Source organism: Oncorhynchus tshawytscha, linkage group LG03 (assembly GCF_018296145.1).
Source record: "Oncorhynchus tshawytscha isolate Ot180627B linkage group LG03, Otsh_v2.0, whole genome shotgun sequence".
In the NCBI taxonomy this organism is placed as follows: Eukaryota; Metazoa; Chordata; class Actinopteri; order Salmoniformes; family Salmonidae; genus Oncorhynchus; species Oncorhynchus tshawytscha.
Window position 1 is genome coordinate 45,229,916 of NC_056431.1, and position 25,614 is coordinate 45,255,529.

General features: G+C 43.4%; 1 protein-coding gene across 12 annotated transcripts in view; it reads right to left on the reverse strand.

Moving 5' to 3' along the window:
* Positions 1 to 84: 84 nt before the first annotated feature.
* LOC112245964 (dedicator of cytokinesis protein 9) overlaps positions 85 to 25,614 on the reverse strand; it is a 119,099-nt gene continuing 93,569 nt past the window's right edge. For 3 of the 12 annotated variants that reach the window (XM_042317615.1, XM_024414202.2, XM_024414206.2), the window contains exons 19-55: positions 25,490 to 25,582; positions 25,231 to 25,354; positions 23,903 to 24,021; positions 22,955 to 23,035; positions 22,739 to 22,828; positions 21,531 to 21,646; positions 21,250 to 21,319; positions 21,025 to 21,150; positions 20,848 to 20,919; positions 20,094 to 20,240; positions 19,845 to 19,928; positions 19,643 to 19,754; positions 17,819 to 17,997; positions 17,605 to 17,721; positions 17,398 to 17,512; positions 17,157 to 17,278; positions 13,555 to 13,669; positions 13,275 to 13,341; positions 13,088 to 13,135; positions 11,744 to 11,883; positions 10,752 to 10,867; positions 10,316 to 10,453; positions 10,029 to 10,211; positions 9,753 to 9,866; positions 9,398 to 9,613; positions 9,121 to 9,178; positions 6,336 to 6,442; positions 5,564 to 5,686; positions 5,321 to 5,434; positions 4,961 to 4,966; positions 4,446 to 4,475; positions 3,636 to 3,782; positions 3,307 to 3,517; positions 2,296 to 2,486; positions 2,019 to 2,119; positions 1,758 to 1,896; positions 85 to 1,370 (exon numbers count right to left, since the gene is read on the reverse strand). In XM_042317615.1, the coding sequence (XP_042173549.1) occupies positions 1,245 to 1,370; positions 1,758 to 1,896; positions 2,019 to 2,119; positions 2,296 to 2,486; positions 3,307 to 3,517; positions 3,636 to 3,782; positions 4,446 to 4,475; positions 4,961 to 4,966; positions 5,321 to 5,434; positions 5,564 to 5,686; positions 6,336 to 6,442; positions 9,121 to 9,178; positions 9,398 to 9,613; positions 9,753 to 9,866; positions 10,029 to 10,211; positions 10,316 to 10,453; positions 10,752 to 10,867; positions 11,744 to 11,883; positions 13,088 to 13,135; positions 13,275 to 13,341; positions 13,555 to 13,669; positions 17,157 to 17,278; positions 17,398 to 17,512; positions 17,605 to 17,721; positions 17,819 to 17,997; positions 19,643 to 19,754; positions 19,845 to 19,928; positions 20,094 to 20,240; positions 20,848 to 20,919; positions 21,025 to 21,150; positions 21,250 to 21,319; positions 21,531 to 21,646; positions 22,739 to 22,828; positions 22,955 to 23,035; positions 23,903 to 24,021; positions 25,231 to 25,354; positions 25,490 to 25,582 (4,257 nt within the window). In that variant the 3' untranslated portion in view covers positions 85 to 1,244. Of the gene's footprint in view, positions 1,371 to 1,497; positions 1,506 to 1,757; positions 1,897 to 2,018; positions 2,120 to 2,295; positions 2,487 to 3,306; positions 3,518 to 3,635; positions 3,783 to 4,445; positions 4,476 to 4,960; positions 4,967 to 5,320; positions 5,435 to 5,563; positions 5,687 to 6,335; positions 6,443 to 9,120; positions 9,179 to 9,397; positions 9,614 to 9,752; positions 9,867 to 10,028; positions 10,212 to 10,315; positions 10,454 to 10,751; positions 10,868 to 11,743; positions 11,884 to 13,087; positions 13,136 to 13,274; positions 13,342 to 13,554; positions 13,670 to 17,156; positions 17,279 to 17,397; positions 17,513 to 17,604; positions 17,722 to 17,818; positions 17,998 to 19,642; positions 19,755 to 19,844; positions 19,929 to 20,093; positions 20,241 to 20,847; positions 20,920 to 21,024; positions 21,151 to 21,249; positions 21,320 to 21,530; positions 21,647 to 22,738; positions 22,829 to 22,954; positions 23,039 to 23,902; positions 24,022 to 25,230; positions 25,355 to 25,489; positions 25,583 to 25,614 lie in introns of all 12 variants that reach the window. The other 9 variants (XM_042317575.1, XM_024414201.2, XM_042317582.1 and 6 more) reach the window with 5 other exon arrangements.

The window sequence follows — 25,614 nt, forward strand, 5'->3', positions numbered from 1 at the left end:
AAAACAACGTTACAGTCAATAAACTACTAGACTACTTCCATCGATGTTGTTGTGAGAAAGGTTCATAAGGAAATCAAGTAGAAGTGCAGAGAAATAAGGGAATTTTATTTAAAAGAAAAGCATTAGGGAACATTTCTGTATACAGCAGAACAGTGACTTTCTGTTAAATAAAAATAAAAAACCCAATGCTTCCCAAATATAAAAATGATTTCATTAACATTTGAATGAACACTAAAATGGTCAAAGCTTCATATAAACTACCACAGTAGGCCTCGTCTCTGGATCCACACCTCATTGCTTTGGCAAGAAGGACAAACATCTTTACAGTGTATTGAACCCAACACAGCAAGACACCTTGCAAAAGACAAATATTGCACTCCTTTTTTATATACAAGAATTAACAGCTTGGAATATACTTATATGCAATGGCTGTAAAAAAAAATAATAATAAAAAAATCCCATTCTAAGACATTTCAGTGATTAAGGTTGAACACTAATGTTTTCATAGGAGGCTCTTTTTCCATTAAGTTGCAGCTTTGTAAAAACATAACGAGTCTTCATGTACAGAGAGATGAATGCCAATGTATGCAGCAAATATAGTTCGCCAAGACATCAATACGAGATTTACCAAAGTGGAATAATGTACATACAATATCACTTGAAGAGTTCAGAGCAGAAGACAAATGATCAAAACAAAAAGATGAAAATGAGACGACAGGAGGCTGATGGGGAGCTAGTGACATCACATGCACATTTGTGTTGCTTTAAGGATCCCTACAGGAACGTCTCCACAGGAAACACTACCAGTGATGTCATATACAGTATATATCATGGGAACCCCAGCACTACACAGACAGGAACCCCAGTCAGACTCACACGCAGGGTGGAGGATACACCAGTCCCCCCCTCATTCTGTATGTCTGCTCCACAGATAGACAACCCCACCATCCCCCCACCCCCCTCTGTTCATGTGGAACTCCTTTAGTTCAGTCGTCCTCATGGATCAATGTCCCTGGTCCCATCCTCCACAGAGTGGCTGTACTGTATACGATAGTGAAAACAGAAAACGACATGGTCCTTTGTCCTGGCCCACGGGACAAGCCAAAGGAGGGGTGAGTGAAGGATAAAAGAACATTAGTAGGAGAGCAGTGAAGCAGGAATGGGGGCTCATGGCAGCACTGGCACACTGGTTGGCGCGTGCATGCGGAGCGTTGAGGTCAGGAGTGAGCCAATCCCAGTGGATCTCACACCACAGAGGAGGAGTTGGGCATGCCCGCGATGGTGGCACCGCTGGGGGTACCGCTGATGGCATTGAAGATGTGCAGCGAGTCTGGAAGAACGCTCTTCATGCCATCCTCCACTGGACTGATCTGGAAGGCAGGAAAAGGGAGCGAGGGAGAGAGAGTTCAAGGTGATGCTAAATGATAAATGGTCTATTTCAGACAATTTCATTAGAATGAATCACACATAATGAAGTCCATGCCAAAGATGTTTTACCATCCAATCTGCTCATGTCAGCACAAAGGAAAAACAGGGAAAAGGGGGATATCAAAGATCAAATATTAGACTATGAAATTCCAATGCCTTATAATAACGGTTACGTTCATAACAATCCTCAAACTAAACTGTTTCACCAGCATCGCAACCAGAACAAATACAACAGATTTTTCCAAAATGTACAAATCATTAAAAACGACTGATGCACAAACAATATTGAGTCCCGAAGTTTGTTATGCTAACAGGTAGATCCTCCTTACTGGCTCGTGCATGATGGCGGACAGCTCTCTGGCCAGGTCTCTGTAGTTGGCCTTCATCTCGTCATGGTACTCCTGCTGGTCCTCTTTGATCAGCCGCTCGTTGATGCCCAGGCCATGGCCACACGCCTCCACAAACTGCCTGCTCCACAAAAGGCCAGTGTCGTACAAAATACATAGTGTATGTAATTCATGGTCTTGTGTAATTACTTAGTGGATAGATATGTTGTGCGGCATGGGAATGTGTATTCTGTAAGAACTCACCTAAAGACTTCTTTAAGTTGTTTGACCTTGTTGTCAGGATACTTCTTGGTGCTGGCATCATCCAGGAAAGCTCTGGCATATGCGAGGGGACCAGCATTTACCTAAAAGGTGAGAAGAAGAACATTTATTTCAGATTGGAAAGTTGAGGGATGTCTTTGCCATATAGAAGAGGTGGCTGGGTAAAAAAATGAGGAAGTTGTGTTTCTGTGCTCTGTGAGGACAGGGGATGTGGTTAGTGAGGACAGGAATTGTGGTTTATGAGGGCATAGGCCTGCACCTGGACACTGATGCTGCCCTGTAGTTTGAGCTGCAGGCGGATCATGTCCACATCACTGGTGGAAACCAGCTGTCTCAGCTCGGCCACCTTCTTGCTCATCTCGTCTATAGCCACCTCTATAGGGTTCAGGTCTGTGTGATGCTGGTACATCACCGCAATACGCTTCTTCACATAGGGGAAACAGTGTGTTGCTATGCGAGAGAGAGAGAAAATGGATGTGAACATGGTTGCTCAACCTATTAGGTGTGTAAAACATCCTCACCTACACATACATTTTTTATTAGGGGTTCAGACAGATATGTGTCCTAAGCGGTTTGATGGCGTGAGACTTGCCCATTCACTCACTAAAGACCTTTGAGGCAAGGCAGCCTTATCAGATAATGAAGATACAAGATGAAGTTTGTACATTGGAGTGTTTTACACTGTACAACAATAAAAACACAACCAATTAAGATGAAGAAATATTATTAACAAAGAGCTGACATACTCAGAACCTAATCAGATATTTCCATTATTGCACAGGACCCTTCCTACAGCAATATTAAGCCAGGTAGAGACACAGGTACATGCCGGATGCTAGCAAAGGTTTCTATGGGTATAAGGTGCTTGTCAAAGTAAATACTAAAGATACTACGACATATTTAACATCAATACTCCTCTGTGACTGGAACTGTGTTGACCGATGTGTTTTATTACCGTTGTCTGCTCAGCAGCATGATCCCATGGACTACACATATCTGTAGATTACCTGGATAACCTCCCCTTTCCCAGCTACACACAGGGAAGTGTTCTAAGCAGTTATGCACAGATCACGTTTTAGCGATAAGGAATGCGTCTGATATTTGCGTCGCATTATTTTCCGTGAGAGTCCTCTATAGGTTTGTCTCACTGTGTAAGCAATAGGAAAATCTTTTACAAATCTGCACGTCCACGAACATACGTTTGGAATAAGATGTTGACCTCAGTGTCCCTTCATTGGCCTTAACGGTCTAGATGAAGTGGAACACCTACTGGTCAGGATCGTCCTGCGTTTGCACTGCTCCTCCACCCCACCCTGCTTCTTCCCCGACACGGTGAAGGGCATCTCGAAGACAAAGCGCCGGATGTTGTGGCTCTTCTCAAAGTCGGTCTTCCTGTCCACCAGCTCCTTCTCCTCCAGGAACGGGGTGACATGAGTCACCTGGATGTAGGCATACTTCGAGTCGAGATCTTTAGGGTTGATCTGGATTGGATACATAACACAAAAGACCAATCAGAACACATAACATAAATGACCAATAAGAGGAATGACCAATCACAACTCGAGGGTCAAATACCAAGAGTAAAGATTTGACACTTACCCTCCCAGAGTCCTGAATGATCTTAACATTCTCTGGGCCAAACTTGTCAGAGTAGAGCTTGAGTAGCCTCTGAGATATCTCTGACAGTGGGGTGAATTTGGGTTCTTTGTAGATGTACTCTTTACCATCTTCATCCTCAAAGAATCCCTAGGAGGAAGCCAAAAACACACACTATTGTTACAGTACTAGAGAAAAGGAAACCAACGAAAACCCAAATGTCAAGGTGTTCATGTAACAACGACGTCAAAAGCAGTATGAAGACTTAAAAACAAGAGTATAACAGACAAATGAGCAAGGCACTACGCCTTGTTGACTAATTGTCTGTGGAAATGGGATGAGTGACAGCAACAATTTCATATCCCGACCCTAAGAGCAAGAAATATTCCCAAAATACATATCCCTGGATCTGTGTCACAGTCAGAGCACAGAAACAAACAACAAAACTAATCTAGGATCAGTGCTACTGGACAAATAAAAGGACTGACGCAGGGGTTTGGATTTCACTCCAAAGCGTGCACAGTATTTATACCCCCCCAAAAATAATACAAAAATCCCTCAGCACTGTAGCTGAATGGGGAAGTAGCTATCACCTGGATGAATGGATACAGAGACGAAAAATGGAATCTTCCCATTGAACCTTGAATAATATGCTTGTTGTCAGGGCAACACTAAGCCAGAGAGTAGTAGAGGGTCGAGATGGATAAGCTAGGCGGCGGTTAATACCACTGACTGCACTAACAGGGGCACATCACAAGCCTTAAGCTCTAATGCAGAGTGCCAACCACGTTATTCGCTTTCTCATTCATTTACCTCAGCCTCAGAGTCAGTAAACTGGTACTGCTACGGAGTTGTAGGTAGAGCAACAGAAAACAACAAAAAAAATCATAGTTATTCCAACACTACCCAGACTACAACTATAGCATGTAAGTGTTCACACTATAACACCACATACAGAAGTAACACCAAGGAACATGGTTCTATGAAGGTTATCCACGCCAACAAAGCAAACTGTCAAAAGCAACAACTGCAAAACACAAGAGTTAACACAGTGAAAGATGAGGAAGAACCAGGTGTAAGAAGACTTAGAAAATAACATTGGAAAATGGAAGCTAAGAAGACAGTCTATTACTCCATTGAATCAGCAACATGCAATGCTGTTGCAACAACCAAACGCAAAAAAAGTTGGCGGAAGGTTAGTGAGTTAATGTAACTGCTAAGAGCTTTAAGCAGCACACTTTGGCTGAAAGAAATGGCATGGATTACAGCAACAGCACACCACACACAGATTTTGGCTGTTCAGGAGCAGATCCTAGTGCAGAACTTACCGCTGCCTTTAAAGAGGATAAGAAGCAGGGGGGAAAAAAGTATTAGAATAGATAATAAAAGGCCACGTGACGTGGTCATGCTTTTATCAATCAAAACGCTTCCAGCAGCTCCCATGCTCAAATCAAGATTATTTTTGGGGGGGGGGATAAAGGGCACTTATTCATTTATTTCGCCATTTGCGCCTCGAATTTGAATTAATCTTAAGCAATACATTGAAAATATAATTAGTTAAAAATCTAAATACCTGCATACTGTATTTGAAAGAGCAAAGCAATAGTAAAGTGAAACAATTTGTGAGATCTCCATTGCATTGTTCTGTGATACAACAGCCTACCGTCAGATTTCAATCGCTAGCTCACCTGACCAAAGAAAGCCACTCTGAAATATGTGCCCAGCAGCCTCTTGCCCGTGTGCATGACCTCTGTCACTTTGCTGTAGGCACGATGGAGCGTGTCGTACAGGTGAGCCAGTTTCTGTGGAATTGAGAAACACACCGATAAGAACCCGCATATTTGAATCAATGTCTGGGCCTTTATCCTTCACTGTTGAGCCCCGTGACCTTGAGAGTGGAAGCAACAGAGGGTGCAGGTCTGCTACTGTACCTCAAAGTCCCTACGCTTCTCATAGATGGGGATGATGAGCTTGTAGACGTCTGAGATGAGCTCATAGCGCTCAGCCTTCCACAGGCCATCAGCACACTCCTCCAACAGCTCCATCAGTACATCCTGTTTTGGAGAAAGGATGAGAGAAAACAACACTTTTCATATGGTGTCCACACAAAAGGTGATCTGACTATAGACAACACGAGGGCTTCATTTCTAAGCTTTATGAACATTTAGAAAGCTTTATGAAGGTTAGTGCAAAGAGAAAGTACTAGAGGCCTATTGTCCTTGATGCAACAACATAAACGGTTGTATAACTCCAATGACATCCTGTATAATGAGGATGTGGTGAACAGGATACGAAAATGGGATTTAAATGCACATTTGTTCCGCATCAACTCTAAATGGCTATTGGACGGCTATATTAGAGAACAGAGAGGATTTATTTGTAATACATTCAAGCGTATCATTAGATGTGGAATTGGTTGCGTGTTGTTCCGTAAGTACTTTTGTTTTGCATGTTGTTTGATAGTGAGGAGCAGAGCTGATTCACAGATAACATCTCTATAAGATAGCTGCCTAGTTATCTCCAGGAAAGTGCAAACTCCAAAATTTAGCAGCAAGTGTGCTGGAAATGATCCAAGGATATAAACTGATCATTAAAAAAAAGATAAGAATTGTGAATGCCCCGCCCAGAAAAGGACATTCAAACGAGCACCAGAACTCATGTCTTGACCTGGCAGCAGAGAGCAGCGGGCTGCTAGTCTCTCACCTCGTTGAAGTGGACATCCTGCATGCCCACATCCTCCATCATGGACACCTCTTCATCAATGTTGGGAGTGACCACCCGGAAGGCTGAGCAACCCTGCTTGAACATGCCTACGGACGTTAAGAAGATGGGACCATCATCAATAAACCAAATAGACAGACATTTTCTTCTTTCTGAGGTGTTTTATACAGGTTATAAACTAAGGGCGAAATATAGCTTCATTCAGAACATTATCTGGTGTACTAACAGGCAAAATGTCAAACTTTGTTGTCAGGGAAACAGATAATTGCTCTCTTATACAGTGTGCTATGAGTGGACCTGCTTTCACAGAGCTGATTATCCCTCTGGTGTTAAGAAGCTGTGTGTGAAACAACACAGACCGACAGATTATAGTGATACATGACAAAATATGTGGCTGTATGTATCAAGCATCTCAGAGCAAAAGTGCTGATTTATGATCAGTTTTGCCTTTTAGATCACATTGAATACGGACAGGGAGGACCTGATCCGAGATCAGCACTCTAACTCTGAGGCGCTTGATACATACTAGGTCTGGGAATGGTCAGGGACCTCACGATACAATTTTATCACGATAATTAGGTGGAGATACGATATGTATTGCGATTCTCACGATTCTACAGTTGAAGTCGGAAGTTTACATACAGTTAGATTGGAGTCATTAAAACTCGTTTTTCAACCACTCCACACATTTCTTGTAAAAACAAACTATAGTTTTGGCAAGTTGGTTAGGACATATACTTTCTGCATGACAGAACAAATTTCCCCAACAATTGTTTACAGATTATTTAACTTATAATTCACTGTATCACAATTCCAGTGGGTCAGAAGTTTACATACACAAAGTTGACTGTGCCTTTAAACAGCTTGGAAAATCCCAGAAAATGATGTCATGGCTTTAGAAGCTTCTGATAGGCTAATTGACATGATTTGAGTCAATTGGAGGTGTACCTGTGGATGTATTTCAAGGCCTACCTTCAAATTCAGTACCTCTTTGCTTGACATCATGGGAAAAAAATCAAAATAAATCAGCCAAGACCTCAGAAAAAAATGTAGACCTCCACAAGTCTGGTTCATCCTTGGGAGCAATTTCCAAATGCCTGAAGGTACCACGTTCATCTGTACAAACAATAGTACGCAAGTATAAACACCTTGGGACCACACAGCCATCATATGGCTCAGGAAGGAGTCTCTTAGAGATTAACGTACTTTGGTGCGAAAAGTGCAAATCAATCCCAGAACAACAGCAAAGGACCTTGTGAAGATGCTGGAGGAAACAGTTACAAAGTATCTATATTCACAGTAAAACAAATCTTATATCGACATAACCTGAAATGCCGCTCAGCAAGGAAGAAGCCACTGCTCCAAAACCTCTATAAAAAAGCCAGACTACGATTTGCAACTGCACATGGGGAAAAAGATTGTACTTTTTGGAGAAATGTCTTCTGGTCTGATGAAACAAAAATGGAACTGTTTGGCCATAATGACCATCGTTATGTTTGGAGGAAAAGGGGGAGGCTTGCAAGCCGAAGAAGACCATCCCAACCGTGAAGCACGGGGGTGGCAGCATCATGTTGTGGGGGTACTTTGCTGCAGTAAGGACTGGTGCACTTCATAAAATAGATAGCATTATGAGAGAGGAAAATTATGTGGATATATAGAAGCAACATTCCAAGACATCAGTCAGGAAGTTAAAGCTTGGTCGCAAATGGGTATTCCAAATGGACAATGACCCCAAGCATACTTCCAAAGTTGTGGCAAAATGGCTTAAGGACAACAAAGTCAAGGTATTGGAGTGACCATCACAAAGCCCTGACCTCAATCCAATAGAAAATGTGTAGGCAGAACTGAAAAAGCGTGTGCGAGCAAGGAGGCCTACAAACCTGACTCATTGACTCCAGCTCTGTCAGGAGGAATGGGCCAAAATTCACCCAACTTATTGTGGAAGGCTACCCGAAACATTTGACCCAAGTTAAACAATTTAAAGGCAATGCTACCAAATACTAATTGAGTGTATGTAAACTTCTGACCCACTGGGAATGTGATGAAAGAAATAAAAGCTGAAATAAATCACTCTCTCTACTATTATTCTGACATTTCACATTCTTAAAGTAAAGTGGTGATCCTAACTGACCTAAGACAGGGAATTTTTACTAGGATTAAATGTCAGGAATTTTGAAAAACGTATTTTAAATGTATTCGGCTAAGGTGTCTGTAAACTTCCGACTTCAACTGTATATGTATTGCGATTCGACAGCGCCATTTTATTGCGATTTGATGTTCCAAACATATTCCTCACCATATGTCTGCTGCAGTGGGACAGAGAGAGACATGAGAAAACGAGTTTTGATCAGTCATAGAAATAAAAGTGCTGAAAACAAACTGGTCTCACTATTTAAAAAGAAGACGGAGAAAAGGCTATGAAGGAGTTTTGGTGCAGGTACAGCCAAAAACAACACCCTATATCGTCAAAAATAAGATCCCTGTGTGTCACTGTATCGGTTTTCTCCCCCATCACTAATACATACGGCCCCTGATCGTATCGGAACGTAGAAAGAATGACAAATTACATAATGCTATGTACACTAATCACAGTATAGTATTGGACTACTGACTAATAACAAACAAATCTGCTCCAATAATTTCATTAAAATCACATTGCGCTGACCATTCATGAACCCCTTGTGAAGTTCTCCTGCCTTGAAAAGAGACAACGGCACCATCGAATGACAATCATCAGCAACATCTCTACTGCTGACGGATAACGCACCTTTTCTCCGGAGATACTCGGCCACCAGTGCCGCCACGTGCACATAACACATGGCCGCCTGTGAACAACAGAGAACATCCCAGATAGATCAGTATGTTTTACCAGCCACCCACATGACTTGAATTCAACATACAACATCATCATACTGTGTATAGAGAGATTCTACCATAATCCATTCCTTAAATAACTACACATATCAAAATAACACCCATCCCTCTGGCATTGACTTATACTCATATTTTTAGGCCCAAATTCTGACCCGTAGCCTGGTACAGACCTCGGACAGGTCTCCATTCTTCACATGGATGCGGGCCATGCTGTCCAGCCAAGTCTTGCGGAGTTCGGGCGTGCTGGCGTAGGACTTGGCAAGGCTATACTGCAGGTCCACCAGCATCTCCGGGTCTCTTTCATGCTCCTTCATCTGAGCTGTGGCCATCAGGACCGTCCGGATCCGCTTGGTCAGGTCCTTCACATCTGACGGGAAAGCGGTGTTCTACACAGGATAATACAGCAGATTATTCAAGTGGTCCAACCTTGGCTGTAATATATTTCATATAATATGTTCATTAAAGACCAAGCAATACGGATGACATGCAGTTTGAATGAGAATAGTGTCCCCATCGGGATCTGACCTTGATGGTCTTGTCACTGTTGGCACAGTTGTTGATGATAGACAGGGACTGTTGGAAGCGGGTTCCTCCGATACCGATGACATCAGCGATCAGCTGACTGACGGCGATCACCACCTGGGTGTGAGGGTAGTAAACGCACACATCAATACGAAACTACTACCATAACCATCAACCAAGCCACTCTTTAGGAAAGCTCCATAGAGCGTGCTGCTACATAGAGATCTTCTGAGGAGACAAATGTATCAGCATGTAGAAGGGAAACCCTCTCTCTCTCACTTGTAGGTGAGTGCGGACGAAGGACTTGCGCCCGGTGTAGTCAAAGTTACTCTTCATGAGGAAGTAGAGGAGGTGGGCGGCGTCGCTGCGGATGGAGCTCAGCTTTGAGTTGCAGCACTTCAGGATCTCGTAGCAGAACGAAGCACACATGTCCGCACGACCCTCGAAGAAGGTGCAGGGGAACTGGAAACAGACACACAGTGATGATTAGATACTCGGCACATTTAAGACAGGGAGAGAAAAACACTTCACTACTGCGAAATGTTGAGGACCACTGGCCTCCTTACTTTGTAGATGAAGGTGCGCAGCGAGGTGAAGACCTGCTTGAGGGCCGTCTCTGATTGGTTGATCTGCAGGAAGCAGAGGTGCACCTGGAACACCTTCTTCATGAGCGGGTTGTGGCCATGGTCTGAACAGAGTTGGGTCTGAGGACATAAAAGTACAGACAGTTATCTTCAAAAGCCCAGGGACTGGCAGCAATAGACAACATCAAGTAAGAAGTGGGAAAAAGGTGACATATCCAATCAAATGGAAAACAAGACATAACAAATGCATGTACTGTACACAAGCAGGATTGTGTTCTTGTCAGTGATTGGTAAGCCAAAACTGAAGAGGGAGTTTCAACTTTTAGATAACATAATCACATGAGTAAGGCATTGAGATGACTTTTACATGTTGAGGACCGCTTATTATCACCAACAGAAACCACAGCTAGGAGTGTACCTTGAATCCCATGATGAAGATGCTGAGAGTGTCCAGCACGGTGAGGCAGACCTCCGTGGCGATGTTAGCTTCCAGGACCGATTGGTTCACCACGTCAGCATCAGAGTGGCTATAGGCTGCAGGGTACACACACACACTGCTGGAGCGCTTTCAAATCACCCCTAAATTCTTATGTGCTCTGACAGAGTCTCAAATTGCACCCTATTCCCCATTTAGTGCACTACTTTTAAACAGGACCCATAGGGCTCTGGTATAGGGACTAGGGTGCAATTTGCACTGCAGACTGAGTCAGGGCTGCATAAATGCCCTCGTGAGTAATCATTACAATACAATCAGAGAGATTAGTCATCATTAGTATCAAGGTAAAAAAAACTTGCTTCAGAGGAGGAAATAATATTCCGTGGAGTTGAAAAAATGCATTTTACTTGTGAGGTTTGAATACAAAGAAATGAGTTAAGGCAACAGAAATGAACAGGATGGAGGGATCAGAGGGTTTAAAATGCCTCATTCTCAGCTAAAATGGCATGCTCTTAATTTAACCAGATGAACAGAGCTAATAGTCTGAAAGCTGCCTGTCGTTGACCTGATACATTCTTACCATGGTCTACAGATATTCCAAGAACACTTGAAATCTTTCTTACACTGAAAACACAAAGAAATCCACTTCATTAAAAGGGAATCATGTAACAGACACCCTATACTATAGAGTTGAATCTCTTTTGCTTTCCTGTGAAGTCAGTATAACATTACACGGTGACCTTGGCCCGATGAAAACCATCCCTTCAACCCAAGGGTTCATGTACTCTCTAGGATAAAACCCCTAACTTTTATTCACTCAAAACTACAACATCCATGGACGGCTCTAGAACGGCTGACTTTGGACTTGGGTTTGGCACACATGATTCTAATGAAGAGGATGATGATGATGACTGACTACAGAGGGAGGAGCAGAGGGGCCTTTGGTTTAGAGGTGGGTGTTTGGGGGCACTTACTGTGGTTAAAAGTGTATGAGTTATCCAGGCTGCTGAGTTGCTGTAAGCGGGCATGCATCATTCCCGCCCTGTTACGGGACACAGGCAGAGTCTGAGACTTCCGCTCATGTGCTGCTACGAGTCCCACCCCTTCCTGGTTCCTGATGAGGAAACAGGACACTGTTAGACGAGTGGCTCACTACCAGCAGGACCAGGGTTAGTCAAGCAGGTTAGACTGGATATTACACATACCTAACTATTCTATTGATTTAAAAAATGGTAGGATACAATATATAGCCTGGTAACCAGATCAGTTTAAGACTCCTTTGTGGTCGTCTTAATCATGAACTGTCTCCCAGGCTAGAAAAAGGGTTAAAGAGAAAATCAAGCGCACCTCTAGGACATGAACAAATGTCTGCTATAGGTATATTTGGAGCATCTTGGAGCGAATTTTAACACACTGCTACTCTTCCCATTTGTGATCATCTATACAGTCCTGATTCAGTGTTGAGAAGTAAAATCATAGCTGTGAGGCGATTCAGAGAAGGGTGTTTCTCATGCGATGGGTCAGACAGTGCCAGATCAGCATGACAGCAGTTAGTAGCAGCAGAAGCCAGCGCATGCACATGACAGTGACAGACACTATATACGGTGACGCTTATGTCAGGATAGAGTAATGAGGTGCTATTACATGCCCAATCAGTTGTGTGCTGTTATAAGATGGCCAATCAGAAAAGAGAGAAGACAACATGCTTTTAGTATAGGAGAGTTAATTCCACCTCTAGTCTTACCCAAGCAGGAGGGGGCAGGAGCCATGTTTTTTTTAATAAAACTATATTAAACTTGCCAGCATTTAAAATGAATAGAAAAACAGAGAGAGTGGTGGTGGGTTAGAGAGAGTGGAGAGTGAGACCCATAGCCATCAGTGTGTCCGGCAGAGAGCTCCCACAGAGAATGTGTGTGCCAGAGTCCAAAGGCAAATTATGAGCGTACTGTATAGTGTGTTTATATGGTGTAGTGTTTCAGGGGCTTTACTGTACACACAAAGTTAACCAAGCTCAACAAACCACACATTAGTACTGTTTTGGGCCTATTGGTAGAAATATCAGTCACTGGTTTGTGTTCTGGTCTCCAGTGTCACTACAAAACGACATTCATTCCTATACCCTAAAATAGCACAATACCATGTCCCTAAAATGGTTGGACAATATTCACACAACATTAACATAACATTTGAATCAACACAATTATATAAACAATAACATATAAAATATATGAAAGTCTAATAAATTATGAATGTAGTCTCATATACAGGTTTTACATACAAGCCCGATACAACTAATTGAACCATTCTGGCAACATTACCTTGCGATGGATCTTTTTCCTATGTATCGGAATTGATGGAGACACACCCTGGAAACAAAAACGTTGGGAGACTCATCGTTACTCAATGTGGACAGAGGACGCTTAAACATCCCCCGATATGCACGGTAAATGGTATAGAGTAGCATCAGGACTACAACAACACGGCCAAGCCGAGTTCACTTCTTACTCTACTAGCGTGAAGAAGTCCATGAGCTCAGCAGACGAGGCCTTGTTCCAGTATGTAAACAGAGCATCTGAACGAAGGATAGAAGGGAGTTAGAGAGTGACCTGCGCTGCGTCCCAGATGGCACTGGGTCAAAAGCAGTGCACTAAATAGAGGATAGAGGGTCATGTGGGATGAAGTCTTGGGGAAACTAAACACGGGTCACTAGGCATATCCAACCTGCCCCCCCCACCAAAAAAAACATATAATCATGTACTTGCACTAGAGAGAGGTGTGGTCTTACCCTCAGACATGCTCTTGAGGACATGCAGGAAGCACATGAGCAGGCTCTTGATCTCAGCCTGGTCCAGTTTGTCACAGCGCAGTAGGCTGCTGCCCAGGGCTGAGGCTGGCTGGTTCTGAGGGACAGACGCGCTGGTCAGAGATCGGCTGGAATACACCACAACACTCTACTTATGCCCTGTCGGACTGCTCTATTCACTGCATAACGCTATTGGGAGATGTGTAGTATTGTCATATTCCTGTCTTTGTTGACATATTTGCCATCTTGTTGTCTACTTCTTCTTCTCAATCCGTCTATGTTCTAAAAAGGCAAAACGGGTAAAAAAAAAACAACGAATTGAAAAATATTGAACGCTGATGAATGTATATTCATCAGCAAACAGTAAAACAGAGAGTTTATCATTGCCATTATTATGTAATACTAAATTGCCCTTCAGTACATCTACATCCTATACATTAGTATTCATGTGATATGATGTGCTGATAAGTATGTAGTATGACTCACAGTGCAGTATGACTACACTAATGGAGTCAGTCACTCAGGCCCTGTTGGCCTCTAGACGCGGGTGTGACTGCCAGATCAGCTCTACGTGCAGGGCCTAATCACTAGAATTCTCCAAGCCGGGACAGAGAGCAGGGAGCAGGAACCAGGAGTTAAACCACAGCGTGGGTTTGGCAAAATACAGCGTCTTCCGTTGCCAGCGGTGAGTTAGTCTAGACCAGAACTCCTAACTGAGGATGACCTCACGGAAAGACTGCAGCTATGTCTTGTCTTGGAGGAGTGTTGACAGAGAAAGTTAGCGGCTAAACTTAGCTGCCCCAAATAAGTCTGGGAACTTGACTGAAGAGGGTAGGCGATCATTTACATTAATTCTTTATTAAGACAGACTTATAATTGGAAATATACTAGATGGGTATCATTCACAGCCTAAAAATGAAGCAGATATTACACATTCATGTTGTTCTTTCCCCTTCTGGCTAACTGCCTCCTCAGAGTATCATTCAAAAAGAAAAAACAGAGGACAAAATGGAGAGAAACATAACACAAAGAAAGGGAATATCCTACAAAAACTGGTCCTCAGAACTCTTACAGACGGAGATAGAAAAGTCACACAGCACATGTGAGCGAGATCAAAAATTAAGAGGCTCCAGCTGTGTGTATCACTCCTACAGAAAGACCCATGAAGCCACACAGTAGCTGTGCTTCATGGCACCAGAGACGAAACTGTGTATCATCCGCCTGGCAAAGAAAGGAACTCGGCAAAGACTAAAACACACACACACTCTCTCACACACACACTCCCAGATGGGACACTCTTGGGAGGAAGGGGTGGGGGGTGGGGGAGGTTTATTGGTATTCTGTACTTGGAGTGGAGTGGTGGTGTGATGCGGGACATGATTCTCTGAGACACTGGGGACAGTGAGCAGGGAAAAGTCCACGGTGGCGCGCTTGGAGCGAATGGGAAGCACGGAGTCCTCGGGCTCGGAAAAGAAGCGCAGCACGTTGGCAGAGTGTCTCCGCCTGATATTCTCCTTCTGCCAGCAGCAGGAGTGTGTGGGTGGGTGGAGGAGTCAATGGTACAACGACAAGTTAATAGGGGATAACCTCATAACTGTCACAGGTATACAGTGGCAAGAAAAAGTATGTGAACCATTTGGAACTACTCCATAAATTGGGCATAGATGAAGATAAGATTCAATTTTAAGTCACAACAATAGACAAAAATGGAAAACTAATAACACACAAATTATTGTATTTTTCTTGTCTATATTGAATACATCATTTAAACATTCACAGTCTAGGTTGGAAAAAGTATGTGAACCCCTAGGCTAATGACTTCTCCAAAAGCTAATTGGAGTCAGGAATCAGCTGATCTGGAGCCCAATCAATGAGACGAGATTGGAGTTGTTGGTTAGAGCTGCCCTGCCCTATAAAAAAAGACCCACAAAATGTAAGTTTGCTATTCACAAGAAGCATTGCCTGATGTGAACCATGCCTCAAACAAAAGAGATCTCAGAAGACCTAAGATTAAGAATTGTTGACTTGCAGAAAGCTGGAAAGGGATACAAAAGTATCTCTAAAAGCCTCAATGTTCATCAGTCCACAGTAAGACAAATTGTCTATAAATGGAGAAAGTTCAGCACTGTTGCTATTCTCCCTAGGAGTGGCCTTCCTGCAAAGATGACTGCAAGAGCACTGCGCAGAATACTTAATGAGGTTAAGAAGAATCCTAGTGTCAGCTAAAGACTTACAGAAATCTCTGGAACATGCTAACATCTCTGTTGATGAGTCTACGATACATAAAACACTAAACAAGAATGGTGTTCATAGGAGGATCCCACGGATGCAGCTACTGCTGCCCAAAAAAAACATTGCTACACGTCTGGAATTTGCAGAAGTGCACCTAGATGTTCCACAGCGCTACTGACAAAATATTCTGTGGACAGATGAAACTACTGTTGAGTTGTTTGGAAGGAACACACACACCACTATGTGTGGAGAATTAAAGGCACAGCACACTGACATCAAAACCTCGTCCCAACTGTAAAGTATGGTGGAGGGAGCATCATGGTTTGGGGCTGCTTTGCTGCCTCACGGCCTGCACAGCTTGCTATCAAATGGAAAAATGAATACCCAAGTTCATCAAGACATTTTGCAGGATAATGTTAGGCTATCTGTCCACCAATTGAAGCTCAACAGAAGTTGGGTGATGCAACAGGAAAACAAAACACAGAAGTAAATCAACAACAGAAGAATGGCTTCAACAGAAGAAAATACACCTTCTGGAGTGGCCCAGTCAGAGTCCTGACCTCAATCCGATTGAGATGCTTTGGCCTGACCTCAAGAGAACAGTTCACACCAGACATCCCAAGAATATTGCTGAACTGAAACAGTTTTGTAAAGAGGAATGGTCCAAAATTCCTCCTGACCGTTGTGCAGGTCTGATCTGCAACTACAGGAAATGTTTGGTTGAGGTTATTGCTGCCAAAGGAGGGTCAACCAGTTATTACATCCAAGGCCTCACATACTTTTTCACCCTACACTGAATATTTACATGGTGTGTTCAATAAAGACATGAAAACGTATAATTGTGTGTGTTATTAGTTTAAGCAGACTGTGTTCGTCTATTGTTGTGACCTAGATTAAGAGCAGATCAAATGTTATGACCAATTTATGCAGAAATCCAGGTATTTCCAAAAGGTTCACATACTTTGTCTTGCCACTGTAATGGGCGCACCTCTTATGTGTCAGTGAGAAATACAGAAAATGACGCATGAAACATCCTCAACTAAATGCGTGGCCTAAATCTCATTCATTGAATAGCTGCTAAACTCATATTGACCCGTACGGATTTATTTCTAGCCCAAATGGACAAACACCACTGCAGGGATCTGATATCCTGATGGAGGTCATGTGCCAGTAGGACACTGTACAGCACTTTGAGATATCAGCTGATGTACGAAGGGCTATATAAATAAATTTGATTTGATTTGACACATACAACAGGCATAGGCTGCACCCTCAATAAGTGAAAGCAGAAATGGTCAACTTTAAGTAACGGTCCATGACAGTGGCTGTACTATGTCTCCATGGAGTTGTACCTTGTCCAGAGAGTTGCTCTTCTCATGAAGACTGTTGCCAGAGTCAGTGCTGATGAGGGAGCCCCGGGAGTCAGCGTGGCGGACAGAGTTAATGTTGGGGGTGGAGGACGCGTGGGGGGAGGCTGGGGAACACAAAGACAACAGCACAGTTAAACTCGTGGCCCGCATGTCGCTCAATCACTATGGGACAACATGAGTCGAGTGTCATATCGTTGCCTGCCAAAAGCAGACTGAATCTCACCTGTGCCAGAGATAACCCCAAACACATCCTTGTGCAAACTGTTGTCTAACAAAGTACTGGAGCGTGGAGGCGTCATCATCATGGAGTTGCCCAGGAGTGGGTCATCTCTTCCATTCTGAAAGGAAAATGGACCATTAGTAAAGTCAAACATTTACAGGTAGGGCCTTTGAGTTGTGGTGGTAGCCAGCCACTAGATGTCAGCCTTACATTGTTGGACTGGTTGATGATGAATGGGGAGACTTCCTTCACATTGAGCCTGTTGACGTTCTCCTGGAGCAGACCGAATAGGGGCAGGTAGAGAGTTGCCAACCTAGCCTGCTGGCTCTGAAATAGAGATAAAGCTCTGATTAAACTTCATTGTTCCTTATGATGACTTTCGAAACGACTAGAGGAAAGAGGCAGGGAGAATTAGTCTGCTTACCTTGGAGGTGTAGCGTTCGTCAAAGGTGTGCTTGACCATCAGGTTCTTGAGCACGTGGATGGATATCTGACGGATCTCTCGAAACTCCTGCAGGGCCCCGCCCACCTCCCGCAGCAGCAGCCCAACCAGGAAGTGGTTCTTACAGAAGTCGTCTGTCAGCGAGTAGTCCAACTGGAGGTCTGGAAGGAGGACAGACAAGAGACAGACTTTAGGAGGAAGTCCTGAACCTAAACTATCTGCCCCGATGTAAACAATACCACCAGTGTAGCACTGAACCGACCTTTGCCTTTAAATAGACTGGCGCCATTCGAATGAAGTTCAACTGCACTTGAACTCTAATGAAGATTGTAATCAGGCCACAAAACCATTTCCAACGCTGAGAAACTTTTCCAACAAGATAAAGTATTCAAACAAACCAACAACCCCAATACATGCTGATAATCTATTTGTGTAAGGATAGGATAACACATATTGGTTACAATGATTACAATTTCATGATCACTTATGATTATCGATTAGATACAATAATTTAAAAAAATACACCCACAACTAAAATCAAAGAAGAGTGGTTGTAAATAATGACTTTCTAAAGTATTGCAATACAATGTATATAACATAGATTATCAGTCAAAATAGACAACCAGACAGGAGTCACAACCTCGTACAACCATCCTGAAAGGCTCACGAGCTTACATTCTGTTTAGCTACACAGATCGGCAATTTGTCTGGTAATTATGAGTCTAAAGGAGTCGGGGACCAGGCAGTGAGTAAACAGATACAGTTAGCAAGCAGGGTGGTTGTTATGGGTAACAGACCGGCAAATAAACTGAGAGCGTCACAGAGCATGAGGCACAAGTCAAATCAAATCACAAGTGACACACAGAAGGTGCACTGAAATGATGGTACTAAAACTTCACATCCACTGTTAGCCTCAATATGAGCTGTAATTGGTTTACATGCACATTTAAAAATGTAAACACCTCCGAAATGTTCAATTGAAATTCAATTGAAGATTAAAAAAAAAGGAAAAAAATGGTTTGCCCTCAAGTACAAACCTATGGCTATCGTCGCACAATCCAAACCCTTGACACAGAAAAAATAACGCTTTGTAGTCCAAAGAATTAAAACGTACACACACCCATACCTTTTCTAACTCACTCATTACAGCCAATTACAGTTCATATAGATTGAGATAAAGCATAAAAATGATAATTTAGTATTAGACACGGGAGAGACAAATGAATCATTCCACATCCACGCCAAATGTATGTAATGACGCTGTTGAATGAATGACTCAATTGAGTTGTTCAAGGGGATTATTTTGCCTATGTGGCCATAATTAAAAAAAAAGGGGGGTCAAAGTATTTTTTTTCGGACAGGACAAGCAGACAGCACACCTTGAACCTACCTACAGGATTACTGTATGACTCCATGTTGGGAGAAAGTAAAGCTAATTGGCAAAAGAGAGAAGAGGAGCAAAGTGGAAACAAACAAATAAGCTCTATTCCAAAACAGAGGTAGCAAGAACACAAAGAGAACAGTACAGAATATACTGTAACGTGTCTTTATGACATTTGGCTGACAGAACTTGGACAGTACGGGTACTGTGCTTGAGTTCGACGAGATGCTGCTGGGGAAACGATTGAATCCACTATCTGCTGAAACGCTCTATGTAAAAATGGACAAGAGCCTTTGGCAGACAGCCCTCAAAACTTCATATTACAAAAGCCTTGTGCTTCTAGTTCAATAGATGTACCTCATATGACCCTGGTATACCTGCATACAGTCGCTTTTATTTTGCCCAAACGATGGAAATGTGCTCACCTTGAAATCTCTGTATCCTCCCTTTTCCAAAGGGCATGGGCAGATTCAAGGGAATGTAGTGCTCGTGGTTGCATATGACACGCAGGAACTCAAACTTGAACTCAAACAGAGTCTGAAAATAAGAGCACATTAGTGTAAGAAACAAAAAGGTCTAGTGGTGGACTATCATTTGTAATGATAATTATTTAATCATGATAACTACCTTGGGGTCTCCGGGCACAAAACAGTTGATGTAGTTGTTGATCTGCTTGAAGACAAAGCCTCTATCCATCAGGGTGAAACACCGCTGTGGACACAGGAAGGAAAGGACATTCCCACATACAGTTCAGTATAGTACAGAACAGTGGATATCATCAACCTCTAATGAACACCAATACATTGTTATTATCCCTAACCGGCTATAAGGAGGACCAACGGTGCTAGACTAGCCAATCAGACAGCGCCAGCTGACCTTGATGAAGACAGCCAGGCTGTGGTTGGCATTCCGGGCTGCGTCCAGGTTGTCCTTGTACTTCTGGGTGATGTGGGGCATCATCATGTTGACCAGGGTCTCCACCGTGTGGTGGAAGCCGGCCGAGAAACGCTGGTTCCTGGACAGCTGAGAAACAGAGACAAGCTGTTACTGCCAGAGCTGTTATTGAGAGTGGTGTTACTGTCCATGGTGTTACTGTCCGTGCTGTTACTCTCCGTGGTGTTACTGTACATTTTTATTTGATTGAATTACCTTTTTGGTTAATATTACAGTAGAGGCTAACACATGAAATTCATATACAATGCTAATTTCCAATGTGGTGCTTGAGGAGAGACAACAACAACTCGCTGTTGTGTTTTTGATCACACCACAGCTATTCCCAGAGAGAGGCCATCCCAGTGAACCACCACAAAACCACAGCAGAGGGGGGAATCCTTAATGGAGTGTCCCTGTTTCCTCTGTTTAGTGTGGCACACTCCTAATGGTTCCTACAGCAGCTTCCTGATTATACACGGCCATGCCAGAGAGGAAACTCAGGGCTATGGTTGGTTAGGAGAGATTGCTGTGGGTAGCATTGAGGCGGTGGTTAGTTATGGCTGTGCTTTATTCTGTGGGAGGAATGTAGCAGCCCACATGGCTGTGCATGTTAGGAGCTATCACCGATAAGCTGACATTTCTATAAAAAGAAAAATTAAGACTTAGTTGGCTTAGTAAAGTGTCACATCAGACTTACCTTGACTTTACTGCTCTCAATCAAGTACTGGGCCATGGACTTTACTAAGGCTTCAAAGAAATACCAGGAGTACTACGAAACAGAAATATGGAAACAAATACAAATCAATGCCAACATGAAACCTGATGCAAATGTCCATAGACTCCTTTTCCACACGGATGCTGTGCTATCTATTACCTTGAGCAACTTGTTGCTGGTGAGGAAGTCTGTGGAAGGCTTTAGAATTGCAGTCATGGCTTTGGCCAGCTCCTCATGTACTGTTCTCGTGGTAGTGGCTGTGTACGGCTCGGTCTTAAACACATACTGAACCAGGAAAGAGACAAACATATAAAAAAAAAGCTTTTCTAGAAACACAGCATAAGAAAATGTGCCATATGATAAATGGACCAGTATGACGATTACCTTGACATATGATCGTAGGTAGTGCTCCAACCCCTCTTCGTGGCACTGGGCAACAATGTGAATCATGACTCTGAACAGGGCAAAAAAGCATGTGTAAGACTTGTGCAATAATAACATGTTTGTGGTTTATGTCTCAATACTCATAGTCAGTACTCACTATGGCTATGTCCATAATGGCAGCCTATTCCCCATATAGCTTCCCTATGGGCCCTAGTCAAATGTATTGCACTAGATGTATTGCACTAGGGAATAGGGTGCCATTTGGGAGCCAGACTACTGACCTGGTGACGTTGACGGCCACCTCCTCATGGGTGGCACTTGTCAACACCCGGAACAGCTGGTTGAGAGTGGTGGGCAGGAACTTAACCATCACGTGACTTTCCATAGCATGAAGACTCTGAGGTGGGTGGGGGTGGGGGGGGGAAGAGAGAATGCAGTAAATAAGATGCTCAAGGCATTGTGTTTTTCTGTGCTCCCCTCCCAGCCAAAATGCTGAACCTGCAGAATATCATCCACAAGCACATCAAACGTCTAGACAGGGTTAACTGCATGATCAGAATTTACTTAAATCGATAAAACTATTCTGAGGGGGAGATAAAACAAGGCTACATGAGAACAAGAATAAGCTTCAATGTAAATGCTTGGTGGCGTACTGTAAACATTCCCTCCCATCCTGGCTCTAATCAGTCTCGGGAGTCTATGAGGGGGTGAAAGTTCCATCCCACATCCAAAAGAGGCGGAAAAAAAAAAAAACACAAGCTTGCATAAGAGGAAACGGAAATCGCACAGAATAACAGGACACACCTGAGAATAAGCATGTGTTAATCACACACACAAACACGTCTATCCTGGAATGAGGCAGAGCGGGGCACTGGTGCATCACTGGCTATTTAGGATCTTAATTTGATCCAGTTTGCTACAGCAGGAAAATAATCCTGTGGCAACAGGAAATGTAAAATATGTGGATTATAATTCATGGATTTTTGTAGGAGTTGATACATTTTTTTATAACAGAAGATCAAGTATAAAATTTCAAAGTGGAAATAAAAAAATATGCCTTTTTAAACCCCAAATACACAAAGTTCCCCTGCAACAAGGTGATCAAATTAAGAGCCTACATTTGTAGGGGCTGCTAACACAGCCAAAGCCAGCCAAATCATTTGGCAACTTGCCAGTGAAATGCTCTCTGCTAAATCCTGATCTTGTGTGACCCTCTTGCCATTGTTTGCGTACTGTGGACTAGTGTGTTTACATGAGCACCCCAGAGATGCATCTGAAAATGTCGATGTCCACAGGGGGACAATGGAGAGAGCGCCCGTGGATTAGACCCTAGGGTCATGTTAGCATTGTCCCACCCCGGCCTGAGGAAACAAGCACATATTTCTAAACATCCTGAGGAAATCAGAGTGATGGGTGACAGGTGTTGGGGAGAGAGATGTGACAAGTGCCATTTCTGTCAGACCCAGAGGTGCCACGGTTGCTGCTTTACCTTCAGATACTTGACCAGCTCTCCTGCTGCCACCTGGGCTGCAGACTCTGTGCTCTGACAGTGGGCAAAGAAATTGTGCAAATGTTGATCCTACAGAGGAAAGAAAAAAGGGAGAGATGTCAGAACACAAGATTTCTAGAAAAGACCGTGGAGAACAAGCCTTTAAGAATCCTGGGTCAGTTGTGTCCCTGGGCTTATCTGTGAAACGATACCAACCTGAGTGTACACCGTGGAGACGAGGTGAGTGGACACCTTGAACAAAGGCTTCCCTCCATCCACCCATTTGATTTCAGGATGCTGCTGCGTGAGACATAGGACATATTTTAATCAGAAAAACAACGACAGTGGTTATCATTGGTTATGTACTGGATCACGCAACATGTATTGGTGATGTATTTCAAACGGCACTCCGTGATAGGGGTCACTGTCGCAATGCCACAAGAGGGTAGGACATACTGAAAACGTTGCTTGTTAGGGGGAGGTAGTTGCAGAAACGGATACAAAATGAAAGGCATTTAAGTTTACCGTAAGTTGATCCAAAAAACGCTGAGAACAGATCTAAAGCTCAACATTAAGTTGAAACTCACATCAGTAAGTAATTCAGCCATATATTCTCATGCAATTAGCTTAATATTGTTTGGTCACACTGTTGTACGCTTTCACCTTCCTTGATTGGATAATTACATCTCACACAACCTTGAGGCAGACAACAAGTAATCCCCACAGTGCCAACTCTAATTTACAGGCAGGGCACTACCACACAAAGGTTAAGTCTGTGGCTCACGGCTCTACTTTCTTTCACGGCCAAAATAGGTTCGATTTTACTGATCTAAAACGGCTGGATAGGTTTAAATCCGATTGCTTTAAACCCATTATGTTCTTTCAGTCTTGTGGTGATGAAGGACGGGGCGGCAGGTAGCCAAGTGGTTAGAGCGTAGGGCCAGTAAACCGAAAGGTTGCTAGATCAAATCCCCGAGCTGACAAGGTAAAAATCTGCCCTGGAACAAGGCTGTTAACCCACTGTTCCTAGGTCGTCATTGTAAATAAGAATTGGTTCTTAACTGACTTGCCTAGTTCAATAAAATAAAATAAAAAGGAAAGGAGTCATGGAAAGGGAGAAGGAAGCCACAGTGTGTGTGTCAGTGGGAGTGAAGGGAGCGCTACCTTGCTGACACCCTCCTGACAGCTGAGGTAGCCAGCGGGCAGGTTGGCAGCCACGGGGACGTGACTCTCATTCATGATCACCCTGCCATCCTTCAGCAGAGGCAGCCAGGCGTAACCCACTGGGGAGAGACAAGGACAAGAGACAGGACTGTCAGTCTGCTCACAGACAGTGTCATACCCATAGAATTAGGAATTATAATACTAATTCATTTACTAGGATCTCTATGGTCACGCCCAACAGTGACTCAGCACTGGGAGAATAGGGAAGAATGGAAACTAGCACAGACACAAATCGTTATACTGGCGAGGGCAATGGAAAGAAATAGGGTGGATACAATGAATCTGCATGGCTTAACACTGGATCTAGGCCTTGAGGGCTGTATCCTAGGTAAGGTTGAAAAATGTCAGTCCCGGTTGGAGGATTGCCTGAAATCAGGAGGGATTAAGTAGGAAATCTGGAATGCTCCAACCAGGATTTCTGAAGAAAAAAAGGGAATTTATTGAAAATTCACAGAATTTTTCAACCCTAATCCTGGGTCTGGTGTCTACCTGCAAACTGGATGTAGTCTATCACAGTGCCATCCGTTTTGTCACCAAACCCCCATATACCAGCCACCACTGCGACCTGTATGCTCTCGTTGACTGGCCCTCGCTACATACTCATCGCCAAACCCACTGGCTCCAGGTCATCTATAAGTCTATGCTAGGTAAAGCCCCGCCTTATCGCAGCTCACTGGTCACCATAGCAACACCCACCCGTAGCACACGCTCCAGCAGGTATATTTCACTGGTCACCCCCAAAGCCAACACCTCCTTTGGCCGCCCTTCCTTCCAGTTCTCTGCTGCCAATGACTGGAACGAATTGCAAAAATTACTGAAGCTGAAGTCTTATATCTCCCTCTCTAACTTTAAGCATCAGCTGTCAGAGCAGCTTACCAATCACTGTACCTGTACACAGCCAATCTGTAAATAGCACACCCAACTACCTCATCCCTATATTGTTACTTATCCTCTTGCTCTTTTGCACCCCAGTATCTCTACTTGTACATCATCATCTGCACATCACTTCAGTGTTAATGCTAAATTGTAATTATTTCGCCTCCATGGCCTATTTTTTGCCTTACCTCCTCTTCTACATTTGCACATAGATTTTTAAATGTTTCTCTTCTTTTGTGTTATTGACTGTACGTTTGTTTATGTGTAACTCTGTGTTGTTGTTTTTGGTCACACTGCTTTGCTTTATCTTGGCCAGGCCACAGTTGTAAATGAGAACTTGTTCTCAACTGGCCTACCCGGTTAAATAAAAGGTGAAATAAAAAATAAAATACCTTGTGTCTCCACCACGTCTCTCTTCTTGGTGCTGGCCTTGCTGTTGCTGTCACAGCTGACGTGGAAGAAGGTGAACAGCAGATGGTGCTTCTCATTGAGCTGGGTGGGAAGCTCCATCTTAAACTGAGGGACAGGAACAAAAATATACACCTTATGAGTTAGCAAGCATTACATGCTGCCACTGCTTCGTCTGCTCACTAATCATGACTGGAGCGCTCTGTATAAAGATGGCCATGTTGGCTTGTTATAACAACGTACCTCATCATAAAACTCCGGGCTGTGCTGGTGATGTAATACTGCAGCAAATGCATTTTTGGTAAACAGGGGTCCTCCTGGTCGACCATAGATGCACTGTGGGTAATAACAACAGCATGTTCACTCCC